Source organism: Leptidea sinapis, chromosome 31 (assembly GCF_905404315.1).
Source record: "Leptidea sinapis chromosome 31, ilLepSina1.1, whole genome shotgun sequence".
Classification (NCBI taxonomy): domain Eukaryota; kingdom Metazoa; phylum Arthropoda; class Insecta; order Lepidoptera; family Pieridae; genus Leptidea; species Leptidea sinapis.
Genome location: NC_066295.1, coordinates 7,520,062 through 7,539,809, shown reverse-complemented (window position 1 = coordinate 7,539,809; position 19,748 = coordinate 7,520,062). Strand labels below are relative to the sequence as shown.

Sequence of the window (19,748 nt, the reverse complement as noted above, 5' to 3'; positions counted from 1 at the left end):
TCCTATATAAACTTTGGTCACAAAACAAATAATAGAACAGTAGGGTAACGTCTGGACGAACGCTAGGGTTGGTACATACAAATAGATTGACTAATTTAACTCGGACTGCGACCAGTCTCGGCAGCGTATGGCCATGGCCGAGTAAAAAAAGAAGGACTCCGCACCGTGATATTAGCAAGTGAAGCACTTTTATGCTAGTGTGTGTGCGGTTAGGGATACCAGTAACACAATTTTTTCTCCATTATGGCCCCAATTACTTTAAGCTCCGTTTTTTTTAATTCTGATTGATTGTTTTACACATATTCACAACGCACAACGGCATTTTATAAATATTTTATTGAGACGCTAACTGATCTGCCACAGACGATGGCAAATATTATAATGGCGGCCGATCAGCTTGTATTAGTGTATGTGCGTGGGGCTATATAATTACACGTCCACCGGCTTTTTTGTTGCTTCACGAGTTTGTAAGGTGACACGAAGTCCATCTTTTTTTTTACTCGTCCGTGCGTACGGCTTGGAACTCAATAGTTTTGTCTTCCCAAGATTGCTTATCGGTCATGTAAATCGTGTGTATGTTTGCGTGCGTCGTATCGGGCGCTCTAGTATAAAGTTGAAGTACTGTTCTATTACTATATTGTGCTTTGGTTAACTTCTTTTTTTTTATGGAATATCAGGCCAAAGCTATAATTTAAGGGTAGGTAAGTTCACAATTTATTTACAAAAAAAAATATATTGTGGATCCTCTTTAGCAATCATTATTGAACTGCTTTAAGCAATATATTACAATATTTTAAGTTGAGTATAAGAATGCTAACAATTCTGAATTTATCTTCGTATTAATTATTAAAAAAAACTTAATGCAGATAAATAAATTGTACACTTCAAATTTTTACTACCACTACGCAGTCATATTGTATGTACAAGTTGTATGTCACCCACCGTATGCCGCGTGACCGAGTGACATATATCTTATTGATTCACTTGTAATATTGATTGGATTGTAGAAACATTCTTTGCCGAAATCTGGCTTATTGAGTATTTAACACATCAATATTCTCGGTAACAACTTTAATTATTAATTAGAATAATAATTTAGAGCCCAACTTATCGTTTCTATTTAATATTATCATTTTATAAACGTGTGGGTTGAGAATAGAAGAAACAAGAAGTAAGGCACTTTACAACAGCAGAGGTGACAAACCTTTTGTGCGCCAGAGAAGCAATGATAGTACGACGATACGTAGGTCATTACAGCACGCTCATCCGGCATCGCAGTGTTCTGCAGATCTAGCAGCGTCAAGCGATGGGTTAGTTACATGCTTTCAATGAAGATGCTTGTAATAGTTTACAAAAACGTTGGCAATATATGGTTATTTTATATGATAAAGTTGGTATATGGACCTATTATTACAAGCATCGATTTTTGGAGATAAATTAATAACAAAAAGCTTACAGCTAGGTTACTCTGTCACAACAGTAATTAATAATAATTCACAAAACATTGTCAACGATAATAGGCATTAATAATTTAGGCAATGAATCACACTTGAATATAATCAAGTTACTTCAATTTGTATATATTATATGCATAATGTAGAGGAGATTAGTTTACTCTGATATATTTATGCTATCCTAATACATCTCGAATACATGATTTGCAAATAAAAATTTATTGATAATTTTTTAAAGGTTCCACACTAAACATCCACAGATAAAATATAGCATTGACATATGCCACAGTGACAGATGTCAATTTGTGATAGATGTCTCGAGTTACCTATATCGTGAATGAAGGCATAGGGCAGTATTCCAGAAGGTGTCTTAATAGGTATTCCATGATTAAATTTATTACTATCAATGTCGTCAAGAGACAACAATACCTAGAATTGATCGTGGATTACGAATTGGAACACCTTGAATACAAACTTTAAAGAATTGCTTAATTTCATAAGATTTTGATCTTTATAGCAGCAACTTTTGTCGTGTTAAGTCTCTATTCTCCCCTACAATGAAATCACAATCATGCAATAAGTTTGCACACTTTTCAGCGTTAGGGATAACTCGAGGGCCTTGGTACCTGGTGCGCGCCTTGGAACGCGTGGTAGTAACATGACACATAGGTCATTATAGCGCGTTCGTCCGGCTTGGGGGTGTTTATAAGGTCTGCAAGTTTTCATAACAGCTTAATTACTATTTAACTCAGTTGAATTTTATAAAGATTTACCTAAATCTGAATGACCGATGGATATATATATATATATAAATCAGTTTCGGTTTCAGTTTCTTGTAGTAGTTGTCTGTAGTTTTTTAATGAGCGACGAAACTAGTATTCACCTGAAGGATTCTTGAATAACACATTGCAATCGCACTCATCACTGAGATATTAAGTCATATTAGGCCAGTCACTACCTACGGCGCCCTTCAAATTGAAACACATCCTGTGCCTTCCACTGCCGGCATATATAACTCAATTTGGTGATGTTTACGTCACCTCTTGAATATTTTCCTTGCAATTATTTAAATTTAATTTAATTTAGTTACTAGTGATAAATTAATGAATTTAACACATGTTTTATTCTACATAATATTATATTAAGTAATAGTTAAAAAAGGTAGTTAATACCTGAATATTTTTTCACCAATAGGTGTGACGTGTAGGTAATCACTAAGTAGGTATCCTTTGTTGGCACACACACTAAAAGAGGCTATAAGATACTATAATCATTATGATTTCTTTAGATTCTAATCTCATTCTTTATTTAGACTTATCCGTTTTAATAAAACCGTTAACTTGAATATGTATGGTATCAAGATATATCTGTCTTACCATCAGGATCCAACATGCGTGGAATATCCAGGTATTTCTCGGCGACATCGAATGCGGTGTTCAAGTTCTCCAGCGGATTGTCTTTGGAGAGCTTGCTGTAATCGATCAGGTCAGGTCTGTGCCGGTGGATGAGAGCGCAGAAGGCCAAACCGTCCTTGAACGAGAGGTGGAAGTTTTGGACGTTCACGTTCTTGTAGGGGGCTGTCTTACGTTGACACCACAACAGGAGACCTTCCTGTAATCACAAGTATAAATATATATACTTTAAAGCCGTATTAATATGTGCATTTACATCTTTATGAAATTTTACTGGTTATGGAAATAAAATTAAAACCATGCATTACGTCAAACTTAATATTGAATTTAAAAGAGAATGAAATACTTAATTATTTTTAAAAATACATAACTACTATGCCATAGATAATTTTTCCAGATTATAATAATATTTTCAGGGCTTTCACAAGTTGAAGTCGGTAGCATAACATAAGTCAAGGCCTACTATGTGATGGTACAAAAGGACCAAGCCAAACCCAGTATGCTACCATCAAGGACCATAATTAAGGTCGTATAATTTAAATCGCAACTCAATCGCATTCATAAATAATTCAACGATTGTCCAGCACTGGGCATATTTATTGATGTAAGAGTAGGACAAACGAACCCTGGGTTTACCTGATGGGAGGTGTTCATTGCCACCAGAAGTATCACAGGAGCGTTGCCGACATTTTGAAAAGTTTACGCGCTTAATCGTATCGTCCTGGAAATACTGCAAAAGGAAGCTCATTCCAAAGATCGGTTGTAAGTGGAAGAAAGTTTCTTGAATACCACAGTGTGGAGGAACGGAACATACAGATGGTGACAACGGATTTGTGGCTTACCAAGATGGAATTTGGCGGCAGAAATCAGGTGAAACAGCTCAGTGGGTTTTTAAAGGTTAATATGACGTTCCATATTTGTTTCATAGCTAGCGAGTTACCAGTATGAATATATAGGAAGATAATTCATTTTATGATAATTTCTTTCTGAAGTTCGTGATGCACCCGTATAGTAAGGGGCCCAAGCGGGGATTTCGGGATTTACTAAAGCGCGGCAGATTAATATACAGGGGGATACCTTGTACCCGGTTAAGCACCTCCACCAAACATGAGGCCCATATATAAGGTCGCCCATGAAGGATACAGGATCAGATTAGTAAAAAAAATTTTACCATCAGAAATTCTCGAGCGCGTCAGATTAAGGTAGGGTTAGTTAATTACTGACTAATCTGACGAATTTGAGAGTGACGTAAACAAAGGGGAGGGCAGCAAAGTTGTAAAAAAAAACATCATCTCGACATTCTCGAGCGTAGCTAAATTTTTTTCTATTTTGAAGGAAATAATTCAAGAATAATGAAAAATATATAATCTTACGCTTCCCCCACCGATGAAAAGGTATATATCAAATAACATTTTTTTCATCATCTAAGCTTTGCAACCCAATAGGTCTCTACGACACTCGAGTAAATCCCCATTTAGCATCGTGGGCTACCACTATCTAGATCTAGCTACGGCACCCGGTCAGACCGGAACACAATAATCCTTATACAATACTACTTCAGGGCAGAAACGGCACGGTAGGTATATCGTATGAGTATTGTATTTGCACACACTTACCTTAGCGGTCATTTCTTCAACTGAGATGTCTTGGATGGCGAACCGCAAGATGATTGTCCAGATCATACCCAATGTCATTTTCAGGTTGCCATCGACGATTTCTTCTGCGCCGATAGACACCAACTTAACACCTGGAAATCGAAATGTTCATCTAAATAATACTCTAACAACTATGTTTGAAAATTCAAAGCCAAAACTACGGAATAATATAAGTAATATATATTCTTCATTAGGTACAGTTAATCCGTAAGTTACAGGGTTCTCTTTAATTTTTCGTAACTTTACACTTTTGTATTATTTGTGACCTTCGTTGTCTATGGCCCATGTAGTAACAACAATATCAATGGCAATGCCTTTATGACCCGTAAGAATTTCTGGAATGGATTAGGAAAAATAAACCATCCCTCCCCTCTTTCTCAAGTGTCAATTTTTGGAAATGAGATGTACCTACATGAATAATGAACCTTTCGTGTGTTTATATGGTGAGTCAGATTTATAAAAATCATTTGTTTTCTCAAAATTTGCTACTTTTGGATATCAATTAAATTATGGGGATTTAAGATATCCATTTTGTTATGAAATGGGGCAAGTATCTCCTCGTATACTTTTTTATCTCTTTAAAATTTAGTAAATAGTATAAATATATAGTATAATAAATTGCTTATTTTATTGCGAACCAACCTCGTAGAAATCAGATTATCTATTTTCTTTGAATCGTTATTTTTTCCTGCAGCAAAGATTTGTAGGTGTTATACTGAAGAGGCGGTTTTTTCTATCTCTTGCGTAAACTGTTCCGGGCTCAACACAGATGCCTTGTCGTATACATGGTGACCAAAATAAGGCAACAGGGGCAATGAAAATATATCAGTAAACCATTTTGGCATTGCTATTTTAGATTTAACTACGAATTTACACTATAATTTACACAGTTTGTATGAATTCTGTATTTATTAATATAAATAAGACATCTCTTGTTTATTAATGTATTATTGAACTTATTTTTATATTATTAAAAAAAGTATAATATGTACTGTGCTAATAATAAACGCGAAGTTATTAAAATTACAAAAAAAATTTCGTCCTTACAAATAAACTTGGTATAAAGTTATACCTGAAAATAAACCAAGAATATGTTTACAAATAGACAGTTTGCTTATAATTGGTTTATTCAGACGTATAATATTTCCCGCGTTTATTTGCAAGGCTTCTTGGCATTCGGAAAACTTCAGAATTATCATTGTATTGAGAGTGTAATCTAGTCGGCATCCTGTGAATAGCCTCCTATTGGTAAATGCCCTAAGACGCCTCTTACCTTTTGGGCCTGCGACTTCTCTTTTCTTTATATGCACCAGGGAAGCACAGCTTAACGTAAAACAACTACAATGTAGTTTGATAACGAATAAAAATATTTCGAATAAATACCTTTTGATGCAATGAAGTCAAGGGCCTTATTAACATTGGCGATCTTGTGGAATCGCATCTTTCCGCGGTCTGGCTTCGGCAGAGTCTCTCCTGAGATGACTTCCAGCAACAACATGAGCTTGAGGCCATTGCGGAAGTCTTCGTCGATGTTCTCGATGCCTGTGCCGGCTTTACGGAGGTGGCTGTTGCACCACGCTGTGAAAGTCTGTGGAAGAACAAGTCAAAGTAAGTATTGTTTCAACATTATAATAAATATTAGTAAGGATTTTGTTTTTAAAAATTAATCTCATTAACTACATTTTTTAACTGAAAGATTCTTTCGCTAAGCACTTTATTTCGTGGGTATTTAGCAAGCGTTCGGTTAAGCCGACTGGAGACGACTAGCAATTTACCAGAGTTATTAAATGTTAACTTACGGCCGTTTTCTATAACCTATCTATCCTTAGTTTAGTTTACTAGAGGTAATTACAAATAATTTAAGTTTTCTTTAGTGTTAATTCCGCCAATATTTGTTTTTAAAAAAAACAATTCGACACGTGTTTCGCCTCTACATGAGGCATCCTCAGGACGTGTTGTCTCGCCAAAATCTGGCACGAGACCTGTCTCGTTTTGGCACACAAAAACAAATATTGGCGGAATTAACACTAAAGAATACTTAAATCATTTGTATAATTATGGATTTCCGCAAAGTAACGCCTAATTCAATAAATTTACTAGAGGTAAGACAAATCTATCCTTTTAGGACATAAGGCATTGTACTATAACTATGGATAGATAATATCTTGTCATTAAACGGTGACAAAAATGTATCCGTAACTAGAGATACGTTATTGAAACCGTTAGTTAAGTTACCTTATGAATAAGTAAAAAAAATACATTATGATAGAATAAAAAGAAATAATAAATAGAATATAAATAATAAGAAATAATAAGATAAAAAGAAAACGAGCTGTAATTTATAAGACCGAGTTTTCAATACAGTTGTAGGATTTGTACACAACAAGTAAAAAGAATTAAATAGGTTTTTTTTTTCAAAATATGTTTGGAGATACGAGTTGGATTTAGACAATTTCTCATATTAAGATTATTTTTAGGGTAACTGTAACTGGTTGTCTTAAAACAAATAAAAATAAATGAAGGTCTAATTGCCTTTAAATTTAAATTATTCATTAAAAAAATTCTGAAGCAAAAGGCGAAGACTTGTTTAGTTTTAATAGGCATGCTTGGTAAGTAGTAATCTTACTTAGATGACACTTATCCCCATGGAATGTATTGTACTTATCCAACAGTGATGAAACTTGTCGAGCGATGTGATTAACTTAAACCGCTCTTACTAGACTTAAGTTCAAGTTGAAATAATATTATTTATTCCATGTTATTTCTGTGCTGCTTGTACAGACTCTACATAAGTGTTGTTTTTTTAATATGTAAGTAGATTGCTGTAGCTGGTAAATGCTGGAATATGTTGATTTTTATTCATTACGGTATGAGGTATCTCGCCATTTTCATTTCGTTTCTGAAGATTTAAAGACATTGAGGTATTCATAATCATAAATTTTTATAATATGCAAAAATTAATGCCAAGGAAATTCATACATTTCTTTTCTTATTAAGTAAGTATATAATAAAACCAGCTGACCCGATAGACGCTGTTCTGTTCATAATAAAAAAAAGTCTTGCGGGTAGAAATGTTTTAATGAAATACCTTTTTAAATGATTTAAACTCGTGTAATTGTAACTAGAGACAATAGATGGACCTCAGAGGCAATTATGTGGGAAGGGCCAATAGGAAAAAGGAGAATAGGACGTCCGACGGACAGAAGACATTCAAGCGACAGCAGGATACTTATGGAAAAAGATAGCAATGGACAGAGAGGCATGGAACAAGCTGGAAGAGTCCATATACCCATGAAGGGGTTCTAATCAATAACGATGAAGACAATACATATATACAACAGTTATAAATACAAATAAAACATCATATCTTTTCTTATCTTTGTAAATAATTGTAACAATAAGTAATATTTATTATAAGAGAAGTAATCATAGATAATTTTTCATAATATGCAAAGATTAATACCGAGAAAAGTAAAGTCATTCTTTAGTAGTAATTTAATGTAATCATAGTATTGTGCATATTGATAATTGATATATTTCTTTAGTTAATATATAAAGCAGCTGACCCGATAGACGTGGTTCTGTTTACAATAAAAAAACTCTTGCGAGTAGAATTTCGTAGAATCCCATAGTTCTTATCTGACCTGTACTCGACAAAAGAAATATTCCTACCAAATGTCAAGTCTAGCCATAAGGTTCCAGAAATATCGTGATGAGTCAATACATAGGTGGAAATATCAAAAACGCAGCAAATTTTCATTAATTTGCGGCCGCGGGGAACATGAAAGTACAGTAAGGTCAATAAAACGGTATTTAAAAAAATTTGAATTTCTTTTTTAGGATATTTATTTTAGCGCTTGATAGCTGTATTTTTTAAGTAGTAATTAAACACCCTGAATATATATAGATATGTATTTTACCAGTGAGAGGCTCCTTTGTACAGGATGCGGGCTAGATCATGCGTACCATAACGGCACCTATTTCTGCCGTGAAGCAGTAATGTGTAAACATTATAGTGTTTCGGTCTGAAGGGCGCCGTAGCTAGTGAAATTACTGGGCAAATGAGACTTCACATCATATGTCTCGAGGTCACGAGCGCTATTGTATTGCCGATCAGAATTTTTGTGTTTTTCAAGAATCCTTGTAATGGGCAGGGCGTATTAAATACCATCAACTTAACGTCCTGCTCGTCTCGCACCTTAATTTCATAAAAAAAATATTATGTTGTAGAAAAGTGAAAATCCTTATAACGATCGTGACCTGTTGTTAATCAACAGGAAAAACACAACTTTTCCATTCATTTTAAGCAGATTCTAAAGGTTGAATAACAATTGGTCTATTTTCTAGAAACGACCATCGTATAGTGTTAATGTTGTCATTGTGGAGAGCCCGGTGTCTGTGTGCGTGTAAATCAATACTGCACTTGCAACAGGCGGGGAGCTAACACGAGGGTTGGACCCTTCCCATCCGAATTTGCAGACTGCTATTCGTATTTACACTACGCACTTCGATCTTATCATGCTCAAATAACAATATGTAAAGAATTTTAATATATTACACTAAAATACTTTTTAAAGGATTTAAACTCGTGTTATTGTTACTAGAGACAATAGATGGACCTCAGAGGCAAGTATGTGGGAAGAGCCAATAGGAAAAAGGAGGATAGGACGTCCGACGGACAGAAGACATTCAATCAACAGCAGAATACCAATGGAAAAAGAGAGATATGCAATGGACAGAAAGGCATGGAACAATCTATTGATCCTAATAAATCATATATTTAAGTACAAATTAAATTTGTATGTTAAATATACTAAGAAGAAGTAAGTGATACTTCTGAGTTAAATATATCTTGAGATAACTTTATAATTACTTGGCAAATTGACAATAACACTTTTGCATGGCTTTGTGTCTAATTTAAATAAATTTATTAAGAAAAAAATTTATTTTGTTACAAAAAATTGCCTGAATTAATGCCAATTTTCGTAGAAAAATGTATAAAATATGATCATTTGAATGAGTCTTATCGTTATAGTAATGTAAGAAATGTGTTGTGAAATTGTATATAGGTATTATTGCCTTCATGTTTTATCATATTCATGTGGCTATTGAGTAAGACTACCTACTTCAGTATAGCTTTGTAATGTTTTAGTCACGTAACGAAAGCAAACATTACAATATGATTCATAAGATTAGTGCAATGGCCCATAGAGTAAGCATCCGCTGAGCAAGATATAACCAAATTTAAAACTTTAAGGAGAAAAGCTTTAAATTTAACGGAGTCTGCAATAAGAGACAAAAAATAATAATTAAAGTAATTAATCATAAATTATTATCAAAATGTTTTGAGTTTTTTCTTGTTTTCTTCAGTGTTAATTCCGCCAATTTTTTTTTTAATGAAAATAAGGGACAAGACGAGCAGGACGTCGGCTGATGGTAATTGATACGCCCTGCCCATTACAATGCAGTGCCGCTTAGGATTCTTGAAACCCCCAAAAATTCTGAGCGGCACTACAACTGCGCCTGTCACCTTGAGACAAGATATTAAGTCTCATTTGCCCAGTAATTTCACTAGCTACGGCGCCCTTCAGACCGAAACACAGTAATGCTTACACATTACTGCTTCACGGCAGAAATAGGCGCCGTTGTGGTACCCATAATCTAGCCGAGTTTGCGTTCGTCAATTGTTAACACAAATATCACCTTGAAATACCAAAGTGAAATACTTGTGCTCTTGAATGTAGTCGGTTATTTTTTTGGGTACTTACTCAAAAACCCTAAAATCCATGCTTCATAGAAAACGGTTCCTCGAAAAATGTACTGTGGACTAACAGCAACAATACAGAATGTCATAATGTAAATTAAGTACAAATTAACGAGATACAGTAACGAGTACAACTTTAAAGTAGATAATTTGTTATGTTTTTAAAGTGATAACTCTCACTCCTAGGATAAATACACAAATAAAATTTGAAAACAAAATTTTATGAACGATGCAGGACTCGAACCCACGACCTCTGGCGTTCCGTGCGAGTGCTCTGCCAACTGAGCTAACCGTTCGAGTGACGTATCGTCATAAAATCTTGTATGCTTTGTTCAACTCTGAGGTTGTGGCTTCACATACAAATTTTATTTGTGTTTTAAGTAAATGTTAAAATAATACTCGACAGTTACTAAGATATCGCTTTGTAATAGTAGCTTAGACTCATTGTGGGACTGAACAATATTCAATTGATAATGCAAAACAAACAATTGGGAAATAGAGCTTAATATTCTCAGATCACGAATGCAGCTAAGTCACCATATTATTCCCTTGAGCTGTCTGCAATAGTAATTGTAAACTCGTTAATCGCATTGTACAATATCAAATCGATATTACGAATAAAAGCACGTACATCGTGGGTTATTGTAACCTTAATAACAACAACCTAACTATTTAAGTTCACTGGTAATGCGTGAGTAAATCTAGACGCCTAGATGACATTATAATGTCCGTCTCCCAGGACGTTCGGATTTAGTTTGACATTGTTTGTATTAAAAATAGGTTTGTAAACAGAAGAATATGACTCGGCTCACGTGCCAACCGGTATATTTAAGTCGAGCAGCTGCAAAACAGGTGATGTGGACTTTGTGAGTGAAGCTAGTTTCGCTTTTAATACGAGTGTCGCGGCACTCCTTGACAATTCGTTCCGGCCGTTTCAAGGTCGGCGCGATAGAATCTATACAAAGTTTACAATCATTCACGGCGTGTTCTGCTACTGGGAGAATAAAGAGCTCGGTTACAATGGATGTTGCATCAGGAGCTGGTAATAGATATAATTATGTGGTAGGATTGGAATTTGTGACTGTTGTTGGATCACGATTTACAGCCATTTTGCCTCGATCATTTCGGTGCACGTCACTTTATTATCTCGGCAACTCACTATCCTTGCTTCACAACGTAGTGAATTGGGCTAAGATTGCCAACCTAATGCATATTATAAAAGTACTTTGCTCGGTATCTTGAAATTGCAAATGGGATATGAACCAATCCCATGAAATTTCGGTTGATCGGTGTGTAGATGTATGAATGTAATACGAAATTTTATAATAGGAGGGTATAACACGGTTCTCGTATAACGTACTTCTTCTCACTGAAATTGTTCAGTTATAGGTCTAGACAGACTGTGACAGCTGTGAAAACGTCGGAAGAGAAGTTGACTGTTAACCTTTATTTTGAGTAATGCACGCACACTAACACAAAGTGACATACAAATCGCGAGTGTAATACGTAAACTAATAAACCTGGCCTGTTTTAATCGGTAGGCTAGCAGCTCTATCTAGCCTGATAATAATCTAAGATTTTTACTTTTACAAAATCCGAACTTTGAACTTTCATAGACTTCATTCCAGCAGGCCTCTTAATACGAGTGCCTGTCAAGGCGTAAAAGAGATATATATATATATATATATACAAGCTGACCAGACAGACGTTGTTCTGTACATAATAAATAAAATACCGTTTTTGATGAATTTGTCAATAATTTTTCATTGTAACATAATAATATGCTCCTTGTTGTTATAATGAAATTGTTTCACAGCGGAACTGTCAAACCGTGCGTCACTAAATTCTCTCATAGAAAATATGTCCATACAAAACAAATATTGAAAATAAAAATATTTATGGGTCCCAAATCGAAATAAACTATCCTATCTCTCAAGTTGGACCAAACTGCACTCCATGAAGTAATCACCATTAAAATCCGTTCATTAGTTTAGGAGTCCATTGAGGACAAACATTGTGACACGACATTTATATATAATAAGAGGATTGTAATAAGGTATTTATTGTGATAAGATTACATTAAGATGTCTTCGAATAAATAAAACTTAAGCTTTTCTCTATGTAAATATATATAAGATAACAGTTGACCGTTAAATTATAACTACAACGTCATCTACACATTAAACGTACTTTGCATACATTAAATTCGTTTAAATAAATACCGGCTGACATTTCCAGCGCACGTTAAAACTTAAAAATTGGCGTGTTATGTTTAGAGATCATAAAAAATGTATTTCAGAGGATGATTAATGGACAAAGTTGTAACGGGAAAATTAACTTTTAATACGTAATATATATATAGTATATAATATTGACACACTTTTACACAAATTACCTTGCCCCAAACTAGGCATAGCCTGTACTATGGGTACAAGACAAAGATATATAATCAAATATACTTACTTAAACATACATAAATACATATAAATATACATGACTCAGAAACAATCATCCATATTCATCATAATTTACATGATTGTACCTGGATGGATTCGAACCCGGGTCCTCTAGCTTAGTAGTCAGGGTCACTAACCATTCGGCTATATGGGTCGTCACGGAAAAGAATCTTGTCATGTGTTAGGTGAGGCAAGATCTGACATAATGTTATTAATTTAATTTTAGGTTGCCTATCAACTGACATTCAAAATTTCTAATCTAATTTATGATCACTTTATCAGTTTATTTTTCTTTATTTCTAATATTGATATTATCCAACGCAGAAATGCTGCCAGTATTAATGGTAGGTACTTCGTAATGATAGTTTTAATTTTAATGTAATCATAGTATTGTAAATATAGATATAGGATTTATTATGTTTGAAGAAATGATATTATTTTTTCTAATATTTGTTTACTGTCTAATCTTATATTAGTTTTAGTTACAAACAAAGGAAAAAACCCAATGATCGTCAAGTTGCTGAAATGTCAGTCTGAGCGAAAATTTTAAAGTTATTACTCTTTCTTGGAGATTTGTATTTTTTGCATGTATTGTCTTTTTTTAATTATATAACTTCAATAATTGTACATGTATAATTATAATAACCAGCTTCCTACCAGAATTTATTTATTTTATTTATTGCCTCAACAGGGTGAGTACCAATACATTTCCTTAATAACTAACACAGATATATCTTTTTAGATGACACCCCAATTATAGGTGCACATCGAGATCAAGTAAAAAAACGGACATAAACAGAGCATTACATACGCAAATTAATATTAAAACATTTTTAAAAAAATAAATAAATGTTGAAAGAGACAAGAGGAATATTGAACAACATAGCATCAACCACAAATTTCTTCTACAATAACAAGACAAGAAACTTCACAAGACTGATATGCAGGGGCTTGCATACGGTACCTTGTTATTGACCATACCTCGTTATTAACCAAAATAAATACAGTGTTAAAGTTAATTTCATTTCATTTGGTTCTATTATTTTATAACCAAACTTCTATTGAACCCCCACTCACAAATTTTCCAAAGTACCTACGGTAAGCAATCTCCAGGCTCAACTACGACCTACCTTGCTAGAAAACTAATTCACGACGCTGCTGATAAGGTACTCTTAAAACAGACGGAAGGAAAAGCTGTACATGTATTACTTTTTCAGCTAACAATTATATTCTTTATATATAAACGCATTAAAGAATAATTTTGTTTCTATACAATATGTTAGACGGATTGTTGTACTCATATAAATGAGTAGCATTAGACTTTATATTAATAATAATAATAATTTTTTATTTATTTCAGGCAGCATTACCCATATATTGTTAGTATTAACTTATTCCCCTGACTTAGCTTTAATTACTAATGATATTTGATAACAAACCGCAAGAAAATGGTCTCCCGGACTACTAAAACATGCTTTGAGTAATGGCTAGTGAAACCTAAGTATATATCTAAAGATAAATTTCCATTAATTTCTTCGCATGGCGCATGCAGACAAAACGGCAGGGCACAGGTTGAATTATAATTTTAGCCAAAGATAAGATGAAGATGCTATAAGCCAGGAGATGGATTAAAAATAATGATGGATCAGTTGAATCACTTGTTCCTTAATAATTTGTTATGTTTTTAAAGTGATTACCCTCACTTTTAGGATAAATACATAAATAAAATTTGAAAACTAAATTTTGTGAACGATGCGGGACTCGAACCCACGACCTCTGGCGTTCCGTGCCTAATATGCAAATGTTGGGGTTGAGCTGGTTATAAACTGTAAAGTAGATCCTTGTATAATTGCCTCACCTCTCCCCATCCCGTGAGCCTCTTGCCCATTTGCCCCCTCTCTTATAAAAAAAAAAGATCCTGTAGATGAAGCCACAACCTGAAAGTTGAACAAAGCATACAAGATTTCATGTCACTCGAACGGTTAGCTTAGTAAGCAGAGCACTGGCACGGAACGCCAGAGGTCGTGAGTTCGAGTCCCGCATCGTTCATAAAATTTTGTTTTCAAAAAATTTATTTGTTTGTAAATGTTCCAATAATCATATTCATTTTGCATTTACCAACAGGAATCTATAAATGTCATTTAAATGTTACTTACATATTATATTTACGATACTAAATTCCGCCAATATTTTTAAGCGGAAGATGGACTAAGTGACCCAACTGCATTCTCGGATCGTAGTTGAGAGTGACTCATGTTCGAGATCGTCATACTTGCCATCAGCATCGAAATATACCTTTGATTAATGTGAGGTTACCTTGTTGTTTCAATGCCTATGTGAGATTATTATAAATATATATATCCTATAAATCAAAATATTTTTTGAAGCTATACTTCTTTTGGCATGTTATTAATATATCAGAGTGAATCACGAAAATTCGACACCATGACGTTAGTTGGTGAACTAGACCATCTGTATGATACTTCAGAATCCTCTTGTATCTCACATTATGTCTACTGAACAATGGACAAGAAATAAATAACATTCAATATGTTTAATATTAAAATTGAATATAAATTATTAAACGATATTTAAATACATGTTATTTATGTAAATTATGCAGTATAACAATATTTCCATTGGTTGTATTTAACAGCTTTTTTATTACAATATTGCTTTTTCTACAAACAAACAAAAAAAGCAAGTCTAGATCAACGTAGCATGTTACTTCGTTCTGTTTTGTTTCTAATATAAATTAGTGAAATACAAAACGGCCAAGTGCGAGCCGGACTCGCGCAAGAAGGGTTCCGTACCATTATCGAGCAAAAACTACCAATAAAAACATCACGTTTATAGTGTTTGAGCCCCTTTAAATATATATTTAATATATAACTAAATATTCTGTGAATATTTCAAGCGACTACTTGTAGCCGTTTTAAAATATTTTAAATACACAAATAAAATTTGAAAAACAAAAATTTATGAACGATGCGGGATTCGAACCCACGACCTCCGGCATTCCGTGCCGGAGCTCTAACCAACTGAGCCAACCGTTCGAGTACCGCCTCGTTATAAAATTATGTTTGCTCTGTTCAACTCTCAGGTTGTGGCTTCATATACATTATTTTTATTTATTTCTTTCTGTCTTTTTTAGTATTTTTTTGAAGCGGAAATACATCGTATATGATAATTTCAAGGACGACGGACGAGTTTTATTAATAGTGCCACGTTATATCCTTATGTTGCGGCATCCTTAAAACAGTTATAATACTAGAAACACCGCCACATAGCTCAGACATTACAAAAATCAAGTATTTAATATATATTGCGAAACCGTAACAGCTGTGTAACCAATAAAATTAATAATATCAAAGCAAACATCGAGCCAAAAGAATTTCGGATGATGTATTCTAATAATTAGACGGACATACTGTTATGACGAATACTATCAGATATATTAAAACGACCTCGTATAGATACAGTACGTCCCTGATACGACTGGCGCGACACAGTATGTTTAAAATAGTCCAACAAACGCCACGGCCAGTGGTCTACTAAAATAACGCAGGTATTCAAATATCGCTATTTAAATATACTGTGACAGCTACTCGGATGAAATTTTACGACTCGTTAGAGATGAATATATTAACATGCGGATCTACTTTCAAATTACATATCATAAAGTTTTCGAATGAGTTTAATAACACAAAGTGACATAAATTGAGAGTGTAAGACATAGCTTGTCACGCACACTAAAAAAGAGGCTCTATTTGTCTCTATATCTAGACTGATAATCTTTTTTTTTTATGAAGAAAGGGACGAGACCTCCAAAAATTCTGAGCGGCACTACAACTGCGGTAGTCACCTCGAGACATAAGATGTTAAGTCTCATTTGGCCAGTTATTTCACTAGCTACGGCGCCCTTCAGACCGAAACACAGTAATGCTTACATACTCCTGCTTCACGGCAGAAATAAGCGCCGTTGTGGTACCCATAATCTAGCCGGCATCCTGTAAAAGGCAAAGGAGCCTCCTACTAGTAGATCTCCCAATCTAAGAAGTAAGTATTTACTTTTACAAAGTCCGAACTTTGAACCTTCATAGATTTCATTCCAGAAGGCCTCTTAATACAAGTAGGTCCTTGAGAGGATCTACTTTCAAATTACATATTATAAAGATTTTGTATAAGTTTAATGATGCAGACTTCCGCTGACATCAGCTATAGAACGTACTTAGACTTTGCTCAGACTTTACTGACGTCAAACTAAGCTTAGTGTGATAAAAGCCAACTTGGCTTTTGCATTGAGCTGTCGTGTACCAGTGGGAGGCTAGATTATGGGTACCACAACGGCGCCTATTTCTGCCGTGAAGCATTAATGTGAAAACATTATTGTGTTTCGGTCTGAAGGGCGCCGTAGCTAGTGGAATTTCTGGGCAAATGAGACTTAACATCTTAAGTCTCAGGGTGACGACCGCAATTGTAGTTCCGCTCAGAATTTTTGGGTTTTCTCAAGAATCCTGAACGGCACTACATTGTAATAATAATAATAATAACTTTATTTTCCAAACATTACAATAATTAATAAAAGTATTACAAGTGAAAAATATGTTTCTAAATTATATTATTAATTATTTACATACTGTACAGGGAGCGAAAACAGCTAAACTAGTATGAACTGTGTTTAAGCTGTCAGGGTAGGGCGTATCAATTACTATCAGCTATAATGATCTACGTTAAATGAACAAAGTGTTTTAGTTAGGATTAATGCTGTATTGCTTAAAATCTCTATTCTCTACTATATTATGCATGCATATTGCACATGCACTGTATCTATAAAAAAAAACTGCATTAAAATCCATTCCGTAGTTTTAAAGATCTAACCATACATAGGGACTGACAGCGGGAAGCGACTTTGTTTAATACTATGTAGGTATATATAACTAAACAATGGCTTCATGTAAGGCTCGCCTCTTAGTTTAAGGCAGCTGTTCAAAATACTTTATAACAAATTAGCAGACAAATGATTTAAGTTTTCTTTAGTGTTAATTCCGCCAATATTTGTTTTTAACAAAAAAAAAACAATTCGACACGTGTTTCGCCTCTACACGAGGCAACCTCAGGACGTGTTGTCTCGCCAAAATCTCGCATGAGTCTCTCTCGTCACACTAAAGAAAACTTAAATCATTTGTATAATTATGGATTTCCGCAAAGTAACGCCAATTCAATAATTTTTTTTACAAAGTAGCAGGCACGTGTGTGTGATACACCCTGCCCATTATAATTCATTCCGTAATCACAGGATTAAGTGTATGACCAAGTTTGTCAAAGCTATTTATGGTATGGCCGTTTGCGGTGCAATTGAGAAAAACAAACGCAATCCCACGTAATAATTAACCTTTGTGTAAATTGCCTACATTATAAAGTGACATAAGGTAATGCTCAATATTTTATTTAATTTTTTGTATTCTATTTTTATAGTACACTAGCTGACCCAGCAAACGTTGTATTGCCGATATTAAAATCGCGATACAAAAGTAACTGTCGATCCGTAGATGGGTGAAAATTTGAAGTTGTATGTATTTTTTAATGCTGACTCATAATCAAACAAATTAAAAAAAAAAATGTCATAAAAATTAAATTTCTTGTACCACCCTTAACATTTAGGAGGATGAAAAATAGATGTTGTCCGATTCTCAGACCTACCCAATATGCACTCAATATTTCATGAGAATCGGTCATGCCGTTTCGGAGGAGTTCAATGTTCAATGTTTAACACCATGACACGAGAATTTTATATATTAGAAGTAAAAATATATTTAGTATTTTCTTTAATTAACGCGAATGTTACACATTTAAATAAAACACTTTTAAAGGTTTAAAACGCGTACAATTCTATCTGTTTTTATATTAGATTTTTGCGTAAAAGTAACATTTTTATTTATGGAAATCTGGAGATCTGGAAAGGTCAAGGAAATAAAAATGTAACTTTCACGCAAAAATCTAATGTAAAAACACAGTTACAATTAGACGCGTTTTTATCCCTTAAAACTGTTTTATTTAAGAATAAACTTAATTAAAGAGTTATATTTATCATGAGAGAGCGTGCATGGTGATATAATGTTTTAGAAACCCCGAATATTTGAGATTTACTATTTCAAGACATTGATTTTGCAAGCGATACTGACAATACACAAATAAATGTACTATAGAAGTACCTATAATTCCTCATCGTAGACCTTTAGATACTAAAATAGTATGTTTACCTTTAAATGTTCCTTGTCGATCAATATCATATCATAACAATCTTTTTACTAGGCCCGTAATTATGTATTTGAAATAGTTTTAACTTCGAATGCTGAGGTCACATTGTCGCGATAAGGCGAAGAGATTTACGTAGTCGTGACACCACTAGACACCGCAATTCATTATACATTTCTATGTCTATAAGAGGATTTAATTATTTTTATTTTGTTATAAGTAAAATAGTTTAAAGGTACATAAGTACACAGTAAGGTGCCCGCGAGCTTAAGTTATTGGTACTTAAATACAACTTTCAACAAAAGCTTACCTGTTTCATATCATATGCCTGCCCAGTATATATAATCCACAGTATGTATTTTATGACGAATATTTATAATACGCGCGTTAAATCGCTGGTATATTTTTTATTAAAGAGGAGGACAAACGAGCTTATGTAAGCTCATTAAGCTCCCGCATCAACTGATGGTATGTGATTATTGCGGTCCATAATCTCTCGGAACACCGGAAGAATGTCAAGACCGTTGCAATTTTTTTAAAGTATCGTTGAAACGTAGGTTTTTAGGTAGGTAGGAGACGAGTAGTACGTTTTGCTGAAGGTAATTAATACGCCCTGCCCATTACAATGCAGTGCCGCTTAGGATTCTTGAAAAACCCAATAAATTCTGAGCGGCACTACAATTATTGCGCTCGTCACCTTGAGACATAAGATGTCAAGTCTCATTTGCCCAGTAATTTCACTAGCTACA

The 19,748-nt window shown here is 34.1% G+C and overlaps 1 protein-coding gene across 2 annotated transcripts in view; it reads right to left on the bottom strand.

Annotated features, from left to right (window-relative positions):
* Positions 1-19,748, bottom strand: part of LOC126974067 (alpha-actinin, sarcomeric) — an 83,118-nt gene that overhangs the window by 22,307 nt on the left and 41,063 nt on the right. Inside the window, exons 2-5 of one of the 2 annotated variants that reach the window (XM_050821456.1) lie at positions 5,905-6,109; positions 4,483-4,613; positions 2,831-3,065; positions 1,205-1,290 (exon numbers count right to left, since the gene is read on the bottom strand). In XM_050821456.1, coding sequence (XP_050677413.1) covers positions 1,205-1,290; positions 2,831-3,065; positions 4,483-4,613; positions 5,905-6,109 — 657 coding nt within the window. Of the gene's footprint in view, positions 1-1,204; positions 1,291-2,080; positions 2,167-2,830; positions 3,066-4,482; positions 4,614-5,904; positions 6,110-19,748 lie in introns of both variants that reach the window. The other variant, XM_050821455.1, reaches the window with a different exon arrangement.